Raw genomic sequence first — 20,114 nt, forward strand, 5'->3', positions numbered from 1 at the left:
AAAGGAACCCCCAAGTGGGCATTCCCTGGGCCAGTGGTCCCCAAGGTTGTTGTTGCCACCCAGTAGCCAGCAGAGCTGGTGGCAGACTCAGACAGTGAGGAGGGTGAGGAGGAACAAGGGCCAGTCTTGGAGTTTGGGGAAGGGAACAATTAAGGAACAAGGGCCAATTTGGGAGTAAAGGCACAGGTGGATGGTAAATCGCCCTTCCCTTAGGGAATAAAGAAAAGCAAAAGGGGAGTTGAGTTTGCAGGAGACAATTTGTTCATTTCATTAGTGTGAAGATTTATTCGCGACTCTCAGAGACTCCTTGCCAAGTATTTTCTTGTACAACATTGCGAAGATATCAACCTGGCAGCTCTCCAAGCCTGATAATGTCTCTGATTGTAAATTCATCCTTGAAAGACTGATTGCTGGGACTTTGCTGGATGTGATAGCTTAATAAAAAGGGGGTTTGTCGGGACAAGGAGTCTGCTTCATGATTTTGTGAAGCCTAGATAAGAATAAAGGCCACAGACCGGTGCTGGTTTGCGGCCCGCCAGAAACTGCCCCGCATAAATGAGCAAAGCCCCATCCATGTACACACAGAATCCAGGCAGCATATGAAACCACACCCATCCCAGTCCGCAGAAAAACCTACATCCATCTGCCTGGTGCCCAGTAGGGTGTCCTTTGCCATGGACAACAGAGATGTCACTGGCTAATCCTTTCAATCCAGAAGTCCCTCGGTGCTTCCAACATGAGTATATTAGATAGATTAGATAGATGATGCCATTCAGCAATATAATTTCATTGCCCGCTGCACTTATCACTTGTTTTTGAGATGGGCAGTTATATAAATTAGACAAATAAATAAATGTCTCAGAAAGAAGACAAAAGTACAAGTCCCGATTCAACATCCAAACTACACGTTCCATCACTTTTCATAATTATGCCCTCTCCAGGGAAAGATTTCATACAAGTTAATCACAAAAGTAAAATGTTTTACTCCACCACCACCACCCCCGAGCAAATGCAGGCAAGTAATATACCTACGGTGTTTTACAACTACCATATTTTTCAGAATATAAGACGCACCTTCCCCCCACTAAAAGAGCATGGAAATGTTGGTATGTCTTATACACCGAATACAGCCATTTTTGGCCTCCCGAAGCCCCACCACTGCATCCCATTTTTGCCTTTATCCAGCCCCCAGAAGCACTCTGCAAGCATGTTTTCTGCCCGTTTTTTCACAAAATGGGGGCGTTTTTGCCTTCCCCCCAGCCCTGTTGAAGCCTGCAGAGTGATCCTGGGGGCTGGGGAAGACAAAAACTTTTTTTTCTTACTTACCTCTTCAAAATCTTAGTGCGTCTTATATACCTGCGTGTCTTGTAGTCTGAAAAATATGGTATAACCTGTGTATAAAATCCAAAACTAGTATTTGTGCCACTGGCACCTGAGCTGACTTAAGCTACAAAATGAAGGCTGCACTTTCAAATCAAATCAAATGCTGTCGGAACAATAATTTTTTAATGGAAAATTTGCATCACTTCATTTCATAATTTAAAATTTTAAGACATTCATATCAGAGCTAGTGATGTTCTCCAAAATCATGAAACCTCAAAGCCCATTCTTCTTGTAAATTAGTTGGCAACCCTAAATATTTGGGGGGGAATCTTAGCATTTCTTTTCACTTTCCCCTTTTTCGATATTCTCTGAATATTTTCGGTTTTCATTTACCTGTAATCAGGTTGTCCACCAGTGTGGTTGGCATGCAAAAAATCCCCACCAAGACATCGCTGATCGCGAGGTTGAGGATAAAGAAGTTGGTGACTGTTCTCATCTGCCGGTTCTTTAGCACAATGAAGCACACCAACAGGTTGCCAATCATGCACATGAAAAAGATAAAGGCATAGGCAACGATGAACATGCATGCTATTGGAGAAGAATGTTGATAGTAGGGGGAGAAGGTGGAGTTCCCCTTGTAGGTCTCGCCATGGCTCGTGTTCTTAGAGAATGGTGGGCTGCTTTTGGTGGGATGTGGAATGACACCTGCGGAGGAGAAGGAAGAAAGAATAACAGAGTTGGAAGGGGCCTTGGAGGACTTCTAGTCCAACTCCCTACTCAAACAGGCGACCCTATATACCCGTGATGGAGAACCTATGGCACGTGTGGCAGAAGTGGCATGCAGAGTCATCTCTCTGGGCACGCGAGCCATCAGTTGTTGTTCTTCCTGCGTGCTGGCCACCTGGTCTTCCCATGTGCAGGAGCAGTGGAAACCGGAAGAGTAGCCCTACGGTGCGCATGCGTGCACTGGGAAGATGATCTTCTGGTTTCCGGTGTGTGCATGCACATTGGCCACCTGGTCTTCTGGTTTCTGGTGCACATGTGTGCACGAAGACCAGTTGGCCGGTGTATATGCACACCAGAAACCAGAAGACCAGGTGGCCGGTGCGCATACATGCACTGGAAACCAGAAGATCATCTTCCCAACGTGTGCATGAGCACTGGACAGCTGCTCTCTGGTTTCTGGCACACATGCACGCATGCACCCCCCTTTCGGCACTCAGTGCTGAAAAGGTTCACCAACACTGCTGTATACCATTCCAGCTGTCTAGTCTCTTCTTGAAAGTCTCCAGTGATGAAGCACCCACAACTTCTGAAGGTTAAATCGTTCCACTGGCTAATTGTTCTCACTGTTAGATGTCTATGGAGATTCTCAGTCATCCAGATCATAGTTATCCCAAAGGTGCTTTTTTAGGGGCAACTGGACTTCCTTATTTTTCTTTGAAGACGTTTAGCTTCTCATCCAAGAAGCTTCTTCAGCTCTGACTGGATGGTGGGGAATGGAAGGATTTATACTCCGTGCAGACAGCTGGTCATTTGCATTTAAAAGACATAGGCCATTCTTACGAAGATAGCAAAGTCCACATTTTGGACACTGGTTTGCGAGAGGGGTCAAAGAGGCCATCTATGTCAAAACTGAACACCTCTCAACAGAGGGGGAGAGATATGACATCATCTATCTCCAGGCTACAACACAGTTCCAAGAAGACTCTAAACCCATTTGCACTACTCAGGTGACCCCGACAACACTGATAAACTTCCAGGTGGCCTCAAAGACTCTTTAAAAGAATGCAAATGCAAGGAGTATAAATCTTTCCCCACCACCCAGTCAAAGCTGAAGAAACATCTTGGATGAGAAGTGAAACATCTTCAAAGAAAAAACAAGATGGTTCAGTTGCCTTTTGAAAAAAGCACCTTTGGGTTCTCACTGTTAAGAAATCTCTCCTTCGTTCTAGTTTTCTTTTCCCCTTGATTAGTTTCCATCCATTGTTTCTTGCCTTGCTTTCTAGTGCTTTGCAAAATAGGTTGAACCCCACTCCCCTTTTTGTCAGCCTCTCAAATATTGGAACACTGCTATCACGTCACTCACAGTCCTTCTTTTCACTAGACTACACAAACCCAATTCCTGTAACCCTTCTTCGTATGCTTTAGCCTCCAGCTCCCTCATCACCTTTGTTGCCCAGATTCAAAACCAAAAGAACCACAATCCCTGTAACTTGATAGTTGAAGTATGAAAGTATGTTATGTGTGTCCCAGGGGTGGGTTTCTCGCCCCGTTCCAACCGGTTCGGTTGGAACGGGGCCGGCGGCGTCCTCGTGCACACGCGTGGTGCACGCATGCATACTAGCGTCTGCGCGATGCTCCAGCTGCTCCTGGAGGATCGCGCAGACGCTGTATGCGTCCTGCGCATGCATAGAAGCGCAGAACTCGTCAAAACCGGGTAAGGACCGCAGGCAGGCGCGCCCTTCGCCGTTCCCGGAAGTTACTTACTTCCGGGTTCGCCGACCAACCGGTTCGCAGGGACCGCCACGAACCGGTTGAAACCCACCCCTGGTGTGTCCTGAATGTTAAGAAGGGCTAGGTTCAAAAAAACAGAAAGGTCCAGCCCTACTTTTAAATAAGTGGAGCAGCCGTTTCCCTGATGAATCCAATCAAACCATCTCTGGGGCTCCAACCTCTCCCAATCTCAATGCTTGGGGGAGAAAGCTGGCTAGAAGGAAAGATCAGACAGAAATATGCTTAATCGTGCTACACATATACACATGTATATCAGTGGTGGGTTCCAGATCCTGTTCCAACCGGTACAGTTGGAACGGGCCCAGCGGTGTCCACATGGACATGTGCAGTGCGCGCATGCATCTTACCACTTCTGCAAATCTCCACGACTAGCTGCTCAGCGGAGCATCGCACACGTCCTGTACGTGCCATGCGTGTAAGTGCTGAAGACTTAAAAGAACAGTAAGGAGCTTGGGCAGGCGGCTGGGCCCTCCGAAGCATCATACCGGAATGGTATCTGGTGCTCTGGGCAGGCTCCGGTACGCCCGTACCGTGGTGTACCGCCTACAACCCACCACTGATCAGGGACGTGCAGTCACTAGAGGCAAGGGAGGCGGGGCCTCACCAGTCTCCTCAGAGAAAGGAAAGGATTTTAAATAATTTTCTTAAAATAATTAAAGCCAGGGTAGTTGCTACCAGATTTCAAGTCACAGTGGCTTGGTGTCTGCTCTCAGTATTAACTAGGAGGAGGCCAGAGAACTAGGGGCCTCTTTTGCATAAGGATTTTTTTGCCTTTTAAGAGTTAAGCAACGGTTAACAAGCAAAGAATTCCTTATGGAAATGAGGCACGTATTCTCTCGCCTCCTGTAGAGGGCATTTTTAGAGGCTTTTTAGAGTTCTCTGGGAGCAACTAGCTCAGTCTGACAGAGCTCTGGCTTTTCAAGAGGGGAGGGCAGGGCAGGGCAGGGCAGGGAGAAGCAGAGTTGAAATAGTCTCTGAAACAGCTGGAAAAGGTGCGTGTGTGGGGAGGGGGGGAGGAATTCAAAAAGTTTGATCGGAAGGCAGCAGGGGAAGGAGGGGGTATGGCAGAGGAGCTGTTTTCAAGCCTTTGGAAAATATATCCAATCCAACTTCTGTGTTTGTGTTTGAGAGTGAGTGAATGAGAGAGGGATCGAAGTTCTCTGTGTGCATGTGTCTGTTTGAGAGAGGGGGGAGGGAGGGAGAGAGGGAGGAAGGAGGGGGAGGGAGAAGAAAAAGAATGAGAAAACTTATTTTGCAAGGGGGAAAAATGCTGTCGCTTTAAATTGGAACTGAGCATGCCTGGCTGTGGAATTCTGGGAGTTGAAGTCCACAAGTCTAAAATGTGCCTCACCAGGGCTAAAGCTGACCGCACGTCACTGCCACTGATGTATATACGTATTTTTCGGAGTATAAGACACTCTGTAATTGCCACTACCAGTTGGATGAACCAGTTCGAACCGGCTGAATCCCACCTCTGCTTGGGGGACACCCACATCTCAGTGGCCATGGATTGTTTTTCAAGACAACCAGATAAACTATGGAAAATAAAGCAATTATATTCCAAGCATGAGGTTTTTCTATCCTCTTATTTTAAGCCCTCTGAAGAAAATGTCAATTTGTAGCATATGATATTCTCTTTTAATAATGAATGCCAAGGAAAAGTTGAATTTGTTAATTCAGAGATGGTTTGTAGTTGCTGAAACCCTTGAAATTACCCACTCTGCATTTAGGCTCTTGATAGCTAAGCTACCCTGGAGTGAAAAGGATTAAACATAATGCCACCTGGTTATCAGAAAGAAAAATGATGTTTCCACAACATAGGGTCACTTAGAAGATTAATGTGCTGTATGTAGAAGAATGGACATTTTGTGAGATACTGTAGATGACTATATGAATTGGGTAAATAGATAAACCAATAAAATACCCACCAAAATAGACAGTTGACCCAGGGAACTCCCACAGACTTCAATTTGCCCCAAAGAGACACTATCGTACACAGAGGTTAAATTAATTTCATTCACTTATGTTATAGGAAACCTTTAGAATCAGTCAATCAACTCATTTTGCATAATTAGTCTAGTGGGGAAAACTGGAAAAAAACAACAACCCTTCTTTAGACTCCAAGGTCTAACAGCACAGAATATGCCTGCCAAATTCAGTTCTTCCTGAAGAATGAGCCACATCCATTATCCCCACCCATTCCGTTCAATCCAAATGTACATAATTGACATATCTGATCCCCTTGAATGTCTACGTAATTGATGGGTTTTCATCCTTTGCATCCATTTGTCTCAATTTGCATCAACTGCATAATAATATCATTCATGGTTTTTCATTGTGCACTGTTGTGGCCTGCCAGCGGAGCTGGTGGCAGACTCAGAGGTTGGGGAGGAACATGGACCAGTCCTGGAGTCTTGGGAATGCTCTGATGAGTGCACTGCATTGGAGGCAGAGATGGGGCCAGAGCCGTCCAAAAGTTATCAGCTGCCTTCGGAGTCGGAGTTCAGTGGGGAAGAACAGCTGGAGTCTGTTCCCGATGTGCGCATGCACAGAGCTGCCAGGAGAAGGGAACAGTTAAGGAACAAGGGCCGACTCAGGAGTAAAGGCAACAGGTGGATGGTGAATGGCCCCTCCCAGAGGGAAGAGGAGCAAAAGAGGAGTGGAGTTTGCAGGAGACCATTTCTTTGTTTCATTAGTGTGAAGATTTGTTCATAACTCTCAGAGACTCCTTGGCAAGTATTTTCTTGTACAGCATTGTGAAGATATCGGCCTGGCAGCTCTCCAAGCTTGATAAGGTCTGTGGTTGTAAAATTCACCCTTAAAAGACTGTTTGCTGGGACTTTGCAGGATATGAATGAGAGGAATTCACATTAGCTTAATAAAAATGGGGTTTTGTCAGGACAAGGAGTCTACTTCGTGATTTTGTGAATCCTAGGTCAGAACATGCACCTTCTGTTTATGTTCTATCTCTAATCACCACATAGATTAAACAACACAAAGGACATATATTGCCCAGACAGATTTTTAGAACAATGGAACAATTCAGAACAATTGTTATTTGTTTGTAATCAGATTTCGGAACAAGGGAGCAATTCAGAACAATTGGTTATTTGTTCTGTTAGCTGCTTGATGAAATCTCAGTTTGGCCCCTGCATCCATTGAATGAAGGTCCAAATTTTAAGGTTTCACATGGGATATTACATCAGTTCTGGAGAAATTGTGGTACAACTCTGTCCACAGAAGGGTGATTTAAAAAAAATAATCAAGTTACTCTGAGTGGAGATTGCCAGAACCCACACTTTTGATTCAGTGAACTGTGTTATGATTGTCCGCATGAAGAGATCACAGTATGAGACCTGGAACTTAGCCAGAGCACTTTTTGTAAGCAGAACGATTTCCATTTTTGTTATTTTCAGTCAGCAAATCAAGAGACTTTGAAACACCCCCTTAATAAAAGGCTATTATTCCAAGCTAGCGGGGTTCTCCTATGAAAGATCATTTATTTAGACCATCTCTTATCTGAGTTGGAATAAGACTATATTGCTCAGGTGCATGATTAACTCAATCGATCCAAGAATTATTTGTACCCTTGTAGATTTCAAGAGGGCTGGAAAACCTGGGTTTTCCACCTCAAGTATTGGATTAGGATGGAAGTTGAGCTGGGAGGCTGTTTGCTTTGGTTCCTGAGGAGAAGGGTAGTTTTGTTTTTAGCTGTATTTTAGTGAATGTTGTGAGCTGCCTAGAATTGTTATATGAGATAGGTGGTCATATACTCTGTTTCCCTGAAACTAAGACCTATTCCAAAAATAAGCCGTAGCATATTTTTATATGTGTGTGCTTAATATAAGCCCTACACTCAAATTAAACCCTAAAAGCCTGTGCAGCCACCCACCCATTCCGTCATGTTGCTCATGGTGCTACGGCCACAAGACGAGGCAGGGTGGTAGTATAGCTGCCCCATGTGCCCCGCACTCACTTACCTCAGGGCCCCCGCAGCCAGGCCATCCACGACCCAACACCTGCTTCTCAGTAGCAGCACCAGCAGCTATGTGCATCAGGAGCCCACGTGGCCACCGGCCCACTTCTTTTGCTTGCTCACGGCCACAATGGAGCAGGAGGCCAAGCGGTGTGTCAGTGCCACAGCCATGAGGGGAGGCAGGTGTCAGGGCGTGGGTGGCCTGGCTGCGGGGGCTCTGAGATAAGCCCATGCAGGACACATGGGGCAACTACGCTCCCCATGGCAGTGGCACTGGCACGCCTCGCAGCCTCCTGCCCCACTGCAAACAAGCAGAAGTGGGCCTCCTGTACATGGGGGGGGGGGAAATAAGACCTCCCCAAAAAATAAGCCCTAATCTGATGTTGGGACACAAAAGAAAATAAGACCCAGTCTTATTTTCAGGACCCAGTCTTATTTTCAGGGAAACAGGGGTATGTGCTGTAAATATATAAATAAATAAAATTATCATCGCAGGTTCACTAACACGTGGCCCATCCCAGAGTCACATATGCTTAGAGAAGACAGGAGAGGAGAGCAAAGGAAAGCAATAAGCCGGATCTCAGGGAAAAGCAGACAATAGCCAGCCCCTCCCTGGCTGGGAAATAAATGGTAGGGGTTTTGGAAGTGGCCAGTCGTGGCAGACAACAGTTCATTTTCCAGTGTACATCAATCACGTCAGATTCCTTTGCCAGAGCCAGGTTTGTTGGAACTAATTGCTCTATATTTGAGATGTCAACGGAATCTCCCTGCTGGGAAATAATAGTGAATTTGCCTCAGCTGATGTGAAGAGGGACTACTTCTGCTTGGCTAATGCTTGAAAGAACTTTTTATCTTGTGTTCTCTTGTGAACAGAGACTGCTTCAGGCCCTGTTTTAGAAGGTGAAAAGACTTTCATTTGTGACTACTTACTTTTGGCTTTGTTGATCCAGTGGGAACAAAGACTGCCCTGATCTAAATAAAAAAAAGAGTTTGTGTTACTCGTGAGTCGGTGGTTTCTCTTTGCTTGCAAAGGCTGGGTCAGAACACAACCCTCTTCATGTCCACCGATCCAGAACTAGTGAAAGAATTCACTGCATAAATACTACACAACACACCAGGGATGGGTTCTGGCTGGCACTACCGCTGGTTCGCTCGTGTGTGAGCTTGATGTGCGCTGTGCGCCCATGCACAGTGCAATTAAAATTGTTCTGTGCATGCACAGAACTGAAAAACAAGATGGTGGCGCCAACGGTTCCAGCGACCCAGGCCACCAAATCACTACCGGTTCGTCCGAAGTGGTCCAACCTGGTAGGAACTCACCACTGCAACACACCCAACTTAGCCAAATAAAACTAAGGTCAAAATACCAAGCATTATGGATGCCATCATCCTCTGCCGCACTACTTAGTTTCAATTGGATGCACAAATATACCAACAAATCAGACATCCATGGGATCACCACTCATAGGATTCATGACAGAGGCTGCAATGTAGTGTCAAAACAGCACTCCCATGGATACAGCCACAAGTATGGATCTGTTATATAGACAACCTCTTCATCATAATAAGAAGCACTAGTAAAAAAGGCCTGAAACCAGGGGTGAAATCCAGCAGGTTCTGGAGAACCGGTAGCAGATATTTTGAGTAGTTTGGGGAACCAGCAAATGCCACCTCTGGCTGGCCCCAGAGTGGGGTGGAAATGGAGATTTTATGGTATCCTTCCCCTACCATGCCCACCAAGCCACGCTCACTAAGCTGCACCACGCTCACAAGCCACACCCACAGAAACGGTAGTAAAAAAAATTGAATTTCACCACTGCCTGAAACTATGGATGCATGCCTTGTATTGACCTCTAAATAAACTCATCAGCACAGGACACAATGACAAATGGAAACCCAAGTCTACCAGAAAGTAACCTGTAGTATCCTAGGTAACACATATTGGTTTATCAAAATATAAAATAAAAAACATATGAAGGAAAATAAAGATAATGGAGAGAGAAGGAGAAGAGAGAAAAGAAAAAAGAGGTGTTGACTTCTGACTCTTTTTGGTACAGTAGAATAAGGTAGTAACATAAAACTTCAACTTTTTACTTTTATTTAATGATATATATAACCGATTTCTATAACATCGAATGTATCTAATTGGCAAAACCCAAAGTTAGCAACCTGTGGTATCCTAGTGCTCCTTATTACCAAAGTAATAACTCAACCTCTCGCAAGAGGGGCTATATATGAATGTAACTCAGAGAAGCACAAACAAACTGTGGCAAACAGGAACCAGAGGAAGCAGACCATTTATGCAACATCTTGGTTACCAACACAATTTTATCAAAAAAAGTGCCTCACACCACAACCAGTACAATGTGTGAAAAGGATAACATGTTCATACTTCAAAAACATCTCAGAAACAACTGTCAGACTGCTAGAACCATACAGCATCATTGTAGCACACAAACCAACTAAAGCTCTCCCAAATATTTTAAGCAAGCAAAATAACCCAGTAGCCCAAGAAGAGGAAAATACAGGGTTCATGGAGAAATATACAGCAGGTCTGCAACAGCCACAGGTAGAAGACTACAGAACACATCTAAAAACACCAACTGCTTTCAGAAGACAATGATGAAAACTCCTTAATTTCACAACACATGGACAGATTCAGCCACAGTTTCAACTACGAATCCTTTAGTAATTTAGACTAAACCAAACCAAAAATACTAGGGAATTCATGGAAGTTTGACATTTAGACAAATCAGCCATCTATAGACATGTAGAGATAAATCACATTTCCCCACCATTCAAAGGAGACAATAAGAAAACCTAACAAGGAAACAAAAAGACTACAATATAGCCACTGTAGCAGCAATACTCAGATAAGCAGGGATCAGCACCATATAAACCATTAAGCAAAAAGCAATATTAATCTAATCAAGGAATCACCAAGGAGGAACACCTCCACCCCCAAAACTGCCAAGACAAACAGCTGCATGTAAATAGGCAGGAAACCATATTCCCCTGCACTGATGGCGTTACCTAGTTGGGTAAGGCAACATCTGTAAAGAAACAACCACAGAGATTGCCAAGAACTCCACAGTTCCACTTTGAGCCTGTATATATCCTCTTCTATGGGAACATTTTAAAATACTTGAAAATTAATTGAACTATGCAGTATTTTAGGAAGGACCAGCACATAACCTTTGTTTTCAGAATTTTCTTCCTAAAGGAATAATTATTTAACCTAAAAAGGAAACACTAAAGGCTGCAATTGTTCAACTTGGAGTAACTGATCTGGACTTAAGAGTATAAGAAACGGGACATACTTCTATGGAAATCTATGTGGGACTGTTCTCAGAGGTGGGCTGCTACAGGTTTGCCTGGGTTTGGGAGAACCTGTAGCTAACGTTATGGCTGCTTCAGAGAACCTCCAAATCTCACCCCTGACTGGCCCTGCCCATCCCTCCCCTCTCCGGAGACTCCACAGAGCCCATTTTGGATGTTAGGTAAGTCGTGCAGGGCCCGCACGGAGGTTCGGGGAGGGGGGAAAATGGTCCTCCCAGAAGTTCCAGAAGGATGGAAACGAGCTTGTTTCCAGCCTCCGGAGGATTTCTGGAGACTGGGGGAAGCATTTTTCACCCTCCCTGAGACTCAAGGAAAGCCTCCGGAGCCTGGGGAAGGTGAAAATGCCCCCTTTCCCCCCGTGGTGCAGGAGGCCAACTAGGCCACGCCCACCATGGCCACATCCACCCAGCAACCGAGCAGAGAATGTGTTGCTGAAATTTTTGAAGCCCAGCCGACTGTTCTGTTTGAAAACAGATTTTTAGTCTGCACACATCTATGAGTGCCTTCTCCTATCAAGCCTCCTCCAGAATACTTCTCTTGCCATCTCCTATATGCTACAGATTATTTGAAGAAGGGCAGCAGATTGAGGACACAGGTTTGTAACCCAATAAATACGCCAGTCATTCAAATGGTATTTGATCCTTTGTTGCTCATATCGAGGGAGTCTTTATTTATTGATACCTGGGCTGTCATCTCAGAGGTTTTGTAACCATTCACCTGCCAGCTCCCTCCTTGAAGTCCACATGCCATTTGAAAATGCTGAGATTCTCTGACTTCTGCTCCATCAGCTTGGAAAATTAAACCTAATGTCAGATTTAAGCAGTTCAATTCTGACATTGGCTTCCCAATATTTTCTTGGATCTTGGTTGAGAATAAATAAATCAAGGTGTATTCAGGATTTCCTTACAGCTCCTTTTTTTGTGCTAGATTTGAAGATGTAATGAGATTTGACCACAGCTGTTCCCATCTCTCAGATAGGATGCTTCGACACTGTAGTTGTGCCAAGAGACTTTTAAAAGACGTCAGCCATAATCAGCCAGATCACATCCGGAGATGGGACTTTTTTTCCCAATTAAAATATTGAGCCCGGAGTAGGGACAAAGAAAACAGCAGCTTTCTGCAGAGGAGTTGCCAGAGAAAAAAATGAGTCATCTTTTTGTCCCAAAAACCAGGACGTGTGAAATGCATCCCCCCTAGAACAGAAAATATGTGCTGAGCTAAAAGGAGAAAGAGAGTGGGCTTCTCTGCAATATGAAAGCATTGAGGTCCTCTAGAAACTACAAGCTAGTTGTAGGGCTTTAATGCAAATCCCTCATCTTATCTTTGGTCTACACGAATAGCCTACCATTGCAGAAAACAAAAATGTGGGCTACTCAGTACACTAGACTAGAATAAAAGGAGATTCAGTATACTAGACTGAACTTTAAGGAGCTTGGATCCTTTATAGTTATTGTGGGAATTTGACTATTGTGTCAACATGCTATGTGAAGGGGGACATCCAACCTTTAAAAAGGTTTATTTCTTTGGGTATAACAAGTTGTGTGAACGTAGGAATTATGGGGAGTTAAAGGTAGAGGGATATGGTGGCTCAGAGGCTAAGATGCTGAGCTTGTTGATCAGAAAGGTTGGCAGTTTGTTGGTTCGAATCCCAAGCACCACGTAATGGAGTGAGCTCCCGTTACTTGTCTCAGCTTCTGCTAACATAGCAGTTACAAAGCATGTAAAAAATGCAAGTAGAAAAATAGGAACCACCTTTGGAGGGAAAGTAACAGCGTTCCATCCACCTTCAGCATTTAGTCATGCTGGCCACATGACCATGGAGATGTCTTCAAACAGCGCTGGCTCTGTTACACCAAGTGAATGAGAGGAAGAGTGGGAAGCAGAGGAGAGAAGAAAGATAGGAAGAGAGAGATAGGAGAGAGGGTAAGGGGGGGAAGAGGAGGAGAATAAGGAGGAGTGGAAAGAGGAGAGAGGAGAAGGAGAAAGGAAGGGGGAAGTAGAGTAGAAAAGGATGATGGAGGGAAGAAAGGAGGTAAGGAGGGGGAGGAGAGAGGCAGAAGAAAGTGGTGTATGGAGAGCAGAAGAGCCAATAACTGGTTCTTATCCTTCTTAGTTTTTTTTTTTTTCTGGGAGTTGATGGCAAGATGAACTCACGTAATTATCAATTAATACAATATGATATTATCTATGTAATAGTATACATGTGATTATATGTTATGAAAATGGAAAATAAAAAATAAATTGGAAAAAAAAAAAACAGCGCTGGCTCTTTGGCTTTGAAACAGAGATGAACACCGCCCCCCGGGAATGATTAGCATATATGTTCAAGGGGAACCTTTACCTTTAATGTAAAGGTGGAAGTTTTCCGTGGACTATGGGCTGAAAATTGTCCCCACTGGCCACAGATGATGATGCCATCAGAAGGATAGAGAAATTACTGGGAGGAGAAGGTGCAATAACAGTGTGTGCCATTTTTAAATATGGGAACAAAAATCTCTCTGAAAATATGCACAAATTGGATCAGTGGTGGCAAAATGGGTTGGCAGCATGATTTGGGACCGATTTGGGAATTTGCTGAAAAATTGATTCTGACACCAAATGCTAGCAGTGCAATTTCAAACACCGCCATAGCATGTAGATTGCCACCCTTTTGGTTAGCAAGTGTTTTGAGTTTTCATATCCTTCTTGGAAAACTGAAATCCCAAGAAGAACTGGCACCTTTGAAACTCTCTCAACTTGAGAAAAAAGCTAGAGGAACATCTAAAACCAGGGGACATAGGAGCCATTTGGATACCCCAAGCAAGATCAAATGTTTATTTTAAGAGAAAAATCAACCTAATGAAAGATGCACGTTCTTCATGAAGGTGGAAAGATTAAGCGCTGAAGTGGATGAGGCAAGAATATCATTTCTCAGGCTTGACAGAGCCATTATATAAACAGTGAGAAGATTGGGAAGCCCCAATCTCAAGATTGGGAAGACGGTAGCCAAAATTCCATTGACACCAAAAGACAGGAGGAAAATGCCTTGCATTTACAGTCTGGAGCAGATATACACATAAGAGCTTGATTTTTGTGCATGTGTTCCCTAGGGAGACAGACTAAGTATCTGATCTATAATAAAGTTGTTATCTGTATGCTTGTGTTGTTAGCAAGCCCCTGAGCATGAAATTAAGAATCTAAAGAGTCAAGATTTATTGTCCAGAAGATGATAAGAAACACATAGATCCTCACGCAGACAGGAAGGGAGATGCTACACACACATACACGCACACACGCACTCACAAAAGCAGGTTACTCATTGTTCCCAAAATGATACCTTTTATCCTGTTTATATGCACAAGCCAAAAGGGTTTAGTTTTATGGAGTCGCCCAAAAACATGGCTGTGATAGGAGCAAACAATTTTATTGCCTCTAGCCATGCAAAAAGAAAACATCTGGGAAAGAGAAATATTTGATCTTTATCCCCCCCCCCCCCAATTAATCTCAAAAGGACTTAGATCTTGCGGTGGTTCAATTCTAGGAGAGCTACGTGATGAAACTCCATGGATGGACAACCAGAATGGATTGCCATAGTTTTACATTTTGGAACTTCTCAGATTTTATGCTTATATTCTAATTAATAAAATGTATATGGAATGGACTTTTGTTTCCCCCTCTTCCATTTCCTGCAACAGGTGTTGGAAGGGTGCTAGAGGGACAGCAGATACAGTAGTTTTAGCAGATGTTCCTAGGGAATGCTTTAAGCTGTATGCCTCAAATAACCCAAGAATACAATACTCCCAAGTTTATCCTGGAATGGCATGTGCCAAGAGCAACCTAATCAGCCGTGGAAAGTGTATGAATGAGAAATTGCATAAAATACCGTAACTTAATTTAAATTTAAATGGGTGGGAGAAACATGTAGATTTCTCAAGCATCCAGAATGTATAAGTTCCAAAACCAAAAGAAAACAAACACGGGTGGATTCTTTTCACTTACACTCTCTCCGTCTCTCTCCAACAATAAAGCATATTCTCCACATGGGAAAAACAAAATGTAAGAAAGAAGTTATTTGGGATTGCTGCCAGATCTCGGGTAACTCCTTGATTTTACAGGTTTTGAATTAGTCACTTGAGAAAACAAAATGCCAAGATTTTAGCAGGCTTTGAAACAAACTATAAACAGACCAGGTTTTCCAAGAAAAGAAGAGGCCCTTACCTTCCTCGTTTTCCATGCTGTGGTTAATTCGCAGCTTCTTCTCCAATGGTATCAGTTGAACCGATGGTTCAGTAGTGAGTTGAGGGATGCTCCATGTTTCCTTTTTAGAGGCTTACCCCCTCTTTACACAGAGGCAAGAAAACGGGGTTATTTCTTTGCAGGAAAGCTAGCCTGAAACTATCCCCACAGTTCTCAAGAGCTGCGGATGGCTTGCTGAGATACCTGCTTCCTTCTACACTTCTATTTCCCTCCTAAATTGACCTTTGGGGTTCCGGAATGAATAAAAGCGGCGTGCCTCTTTCTCCTTTCTGTTTCAAGAGCAGGTGGTTGGCAAGCAGCACTTGGTTAAAGGCAGCTGAAGTCCTCAGTTAGAACTGCAGGGGAACAGATAAAGAGATTTTTCAATTTATTTCCCTCCCTGGTTTAAAAGGAGAGTGGGAAACATCCTTGCATGCCCGGAGATGCGTTTTGGACAGGGTCCTGTTGAAATCCCCGTCAGCCCCCCCAACTTCAGGGCAATGGGTCAAGGATGGGTCTCTTCTATATCTCCCATCTCCTTTAATTCCAAGTTGCTGGTATTTTATCCACAGCAACGCAGCAGGAGAGAAATCTCAGCTCCCTGGTGCTTGAAACACAGCCAGCTAACTACCTTTACTCTGCTATCTTGCCCTCCTGAGCCTCCGAGTCTCTCTCCTCTAGCTTCTTGCTCAGCCAGGAGGCAAAGCTTGTCAGACTGAGTCAGTCGGCACGTAGGAAAAGGGGAAGACAAGGATGGCCTGAAAAGGAGGAGAGGGTACACCTCCCCCCCACTACCATGGTTACGACACTTGGTGACTGATCAGGCAAATTGCAGATAAATAATCTTCCTCCCACCCCCCCCCCGCCTAAGAATGTTCATTTATCAAATGGGACACATGAAGAATTTTCAAGGCAGAGTGTATAGTATGACAAAAAAAGTCTGATCTAATCCTTGCTCCTGAAGGTTTGGATGATTTGGATGACTGCGACTTATTATCCACAGTTTCATATACCATGTTAGTTTTTCTAATTGTCTATGATTTGAGAACTTTTGATCTCTCCTATCACCTACAGTAGCCTATGGCGAGCTTATGGCATGCGTACCAGAGGTGGAACTCAAAGTCCTCTCCGTGGGCACACATTCTGTCACCCCAGCCCAGCTCCATCGCATTTATCCCGCAGGAGGGAGAGAGTGGGGGAGGGGAAAAGAGGGAGAGAGGGAAAGAGAGAGAGGGAGGAGGGGGAGAGAGGGAGGGAAAGAAAGAGAGAGGGAGGGAAAGAGAGAGAGGGAGAAAGGGAGGGAAAGAAAGAGGGGGGAGGGGGAGAGTGGGAGGGAAAGAGAAAGAGGGGGAGGGAGAGAGAGGGAGGGAAAGAGAGGGGGAGGGACTGAAAGAGAGAGAGGGAGGAGAGAGAGAGGGAGGGAAAGAAAGAGAGGGAGGGAAAGAGAGAGGGAGAAAGAGGGAGGGAAAGAAAGGGGGAGGGGAGAGGGGGAGGGAAAGAGAGAGGGAGGGAGGGAAAGAGAGAGAGGAAGGAGGGAGAGGGAGGGAGGGAAAGAGAGAGAGGGAAGATGGAGAGAGAGGGAGGGAAGGAAAGAGGGGGATGGAAAGAGGGAGAGGGAGGGAAGGAAAGAGAGGGAGGGAAAGAGAGAGGGAGGAGGGAGATGGAGGGAAGGAAAGAGGGGAGGGAGGGAAAGAGAGAGAGGGAGAGAGAAAGAGAGGGAGGGCGGGAGAGAAAGAGAGAGGGGGAGGAGGGAGAGAGTGGAAGGGAAAGAAAGTGGGGAGGGAGAGGGGGGAGGGAGAGAAAGAGAGAGAGGAAGGAGGGGGAAAGAGAGAGGGAGGAGGGAGGGAAAGAGAGAGAGGGAGAAGGGAGGGAGAGGGAGGGAAAGAAAGAGGGGGATGGAAAGAGAGATGGAGGGAGGGAAAGAGAGGGAGGGAAAGAGAGAGGAGGGAGAGAGAGGGAGGGAAAGAGAGAGGGGGGAGAGAAAGATAGAGGGGGAGAAGGGAGAGGGGGGGAAAGAGAGGGGGAGGGAAAGAGAGAGAGGGAGGGAAAGAAAGAGGGAGGGAGCAAAAGAGAGGGAGGGATAAAGAGAGGTAGGGAGGGAAAGAGAGAATGAGGGAAAAAGAGAGAGGGAGGGAAAAAAGGGAGAGAGGGAGAAAATTTGAGAAATGATATTATAAACATTTTTCTCTTTTATTGTTGCTAAACGTGACATTTCAAAAGTAGAAAAAAGAGGCCATAAAAGTGCATTTATCACATTTTTCTTAGAACAATTAGCTGAACTCTGCCTTGTTTATCATTATATTAGGTAGTAAAACCTCATTATTCAGGTTAAATTGCCGTGTTGGTACTTTGCGATAAATAAGTAGTAGCCCTCTTGACTGGACAGGAGGGGGTTGGACACCGAACGAAGTGTCGGGGAGGGGGGGAAACGAACTCTAATGTTAGACGTATGTGTATTGTCTGAAGGACCCACTGGTCCGACGTGATCCACTCCCATTGGGCATGGAACAGCTGGAGACACCCTCCTATGGGAGCCGTCCACTGATGGTCATTTATAACATCTGAAGCGTCTGGAGCTGGACCCTCTGCGATAGGGACATTTAGAGAAGGACTGTTGACGGTTTCTGTCATGAAAGGGCTGACGGTCCTGGGACCTATCTGTGCCTTGAAAATAGGCAGTAGGTAGATGGCTGCTCCGAGTTCCAAAAGGGCTGCCTCCTATAATTCTGGGAACACTTGCGGACAGATTTTTTGTTGACCAAAGGCATGACCTTTTTTTGTCCTTATTTTCAACAAGGACAGGATCTAGGGCCTCCCCAAAAAGCAGTGTACTCTGTCGCTGAGATAATTTTGTTAACGTCCCGCCTTAATTTGGTATCCCCAGCAAGCATGCACGCATGTTTTGGTTTGGGCACCCTGTGCTTAGTGGGTTTGCCATTACTGGAATAGGGTCTCCTGCTTGAGCAGAGGTTGGGCTAGAAGACTTCCAAACACTTCCAAATCTGTTATTCTGAGGCAATTCTAACATCCTGCCAGCCCATAGCTTCTTCCATCAGATTATGAGTGCTTTGGGGTAGAAGTTTAGTGCCTTCTGGTTGTTTGTAGTCTATTTTCCCCCCCACTGTAATGACTGGACCCCTGGTTTCCACTTATAAAGAAAATTGCCTGGTTTTGGAAAGAGCAAATATGTGGCTATTTCACATTGGGTTTCATATTCAGTGGCGTGATGGGCAGCTTCTCATCTTTCCGGTTTTCAGCAAATGACCAGACAACATGTGGAGGGGGAGGAAAAGGAAAGAGGTTCTTGTTAAGTCCTCGACTTGTGACCGGATTGGCTGAGTGCAGGCTGTTTGCACCTTTTCCATTGGTCGCCCTGCTTGACAGCTCGCGTATAAATAGCTGTAAAGCAGGGCGAGGTGTTGAACTCTGTACATGGTTATTCTAGTTGCTGTTCCTTTGCAATAAAAGCTGTTCTACTTACCTCAGCCATTCCACGTCTCTTCAATCAGTCCAGTCTTCAACAGTTCTCACAATCGGCTTCATGTTCTTTTTATACTGAGTACAGGTATTGTATTTTTCGGAGTATAAGGCGCACCTTTTCCCCCCTCAAAAAAGAGGGTGAAAATCTGGGTGCGTCTTATACACTGACTACAGCATTTTTGGCCTACTGAAACCCCAGCCCCTTTGCAAAAATGGATGTACAGGGGGTTTGGGAGGCTTGCAAAATGCTCCTGAGGGCTGGGGAGGGCCGTTTTTGCTCGTTTTTGGCCCCCCAGTCCCCAGGAGCACTCTACAAGCCTCCCAAAGCCTCTGCATGCCCTTTTTTGGTGCAAAAACGGTCCATTTTTGTGAAAAATGGCCCATTTTTTGCTTGTTTTTGCCCCCCCCAGCCCCCAGGAGCACTCTAAAAGCCTCCCAAAGCTCTGCATGTACTTTTTTTTGGGGGGGGGGAAATGAGGCATGCATAGGGTTTGGGCAGCCTGCAGAGTGCAAAAACCTTTTTTTTTTAAATTTACCACTTCAAAATGATGGTGCGTCTTATACTCTGAAAAATATGGTGTACCTCAAGTTACGACCACAATTGAGCCCCAAATGTCTGTTGCTAAGCGAGACAGTAGTTAAGAATCAAATTTTGCCCCAATTTATGACCTTTCTTCCCACAGTTCTTAAGTGAATCACTGCAGTTGTTAAGGAACAAATTGTTAAGTGAATGCGGCTTCCCCATTGACTTTGTTTGTCAGAAGGTTGCGAAAGATCACATAAATATGAAGCAGTTGTCAAATATCTGAATTTTGATCACATGGCCATGGTGAAAAATGGTCATAAGTCACTTTTTTCAATATTGTTGTAACTTTGAACATCACTAAATGAATGAGCTGCCTGTAGAGGATTAAGGGTGTTTATGAGTGGGTCACCTCCTCAATGTTACAACTTATACCCATCAGTGGTGGTTTCCTACTGGTTTGGACTGGTTTGACTGAACCAATACTAGGTCATTGGAAGAGGCAGTGACCCAGGCCTGCCATGCCCCCAAAACCAGTTTCCCGCCATCTTGTTTTTCAGTTCTGCGCATGTACAGAATAATTTCTATTGCACTGCACCCAGGCTCTATTTTGTTCTATTTACGAACCTTTTTTGAGCAAAGCATATGCGCGTCTGCATGGCCAGTCGTGTGTGCGCAAAGCGTGTGTTATGTTTGTTATGTTATGTTTATTATACTTGTATGCCGCCCGAGGGACTTAGG

At 44.9% G+C, this 20,114-nt stretch overlaps 1 protein-coding gene across 1 annotated transcript in view; it reads right to left on the bottom strand.

The window, feature by feature from the left end:
* NPFFR1 (neuropeptide FF receptor 1) overlaps positions 1–15,368 on the bottom strand; it is a 34,358-nt gene extending 18,990 nt beyond the window's left edge. Inside the window, exons 1-2 of the mRNA XM_032232222.1 lie at positions 15,353–15,368; positions 1,717–2,028 (exon numbers count right to left, since the gene is read on the bottom strand). Of these exons, the coding sequence (XP_032088113.1) occupies positions 1,717–2,028; positions 15,353–15,368 (328 nt within the window). The remainder of the gene's footprint in view (positions 1–1,716; positions 2,029–15,352) is intronic.
* Between the last annotated feature and the right edge of the window lie 4,746 nt (positions 15,369–20,114).

The sequence above is a fragment of the Thamnophis elegans genome, chromosome 15 (assembly GCF_009769535.1).
Source record: "Thamnophis elegans isolate rThaEle1 chromosome 15, rThaEle1.pri, whole genome shotgun sequence".
NCBI classification, from domain to species: Eukaryota; Metazoa; Chordata; class Lepidosauria; order Squamata; family Colubridae; genus Thamnophis; species Thamnophis elegans.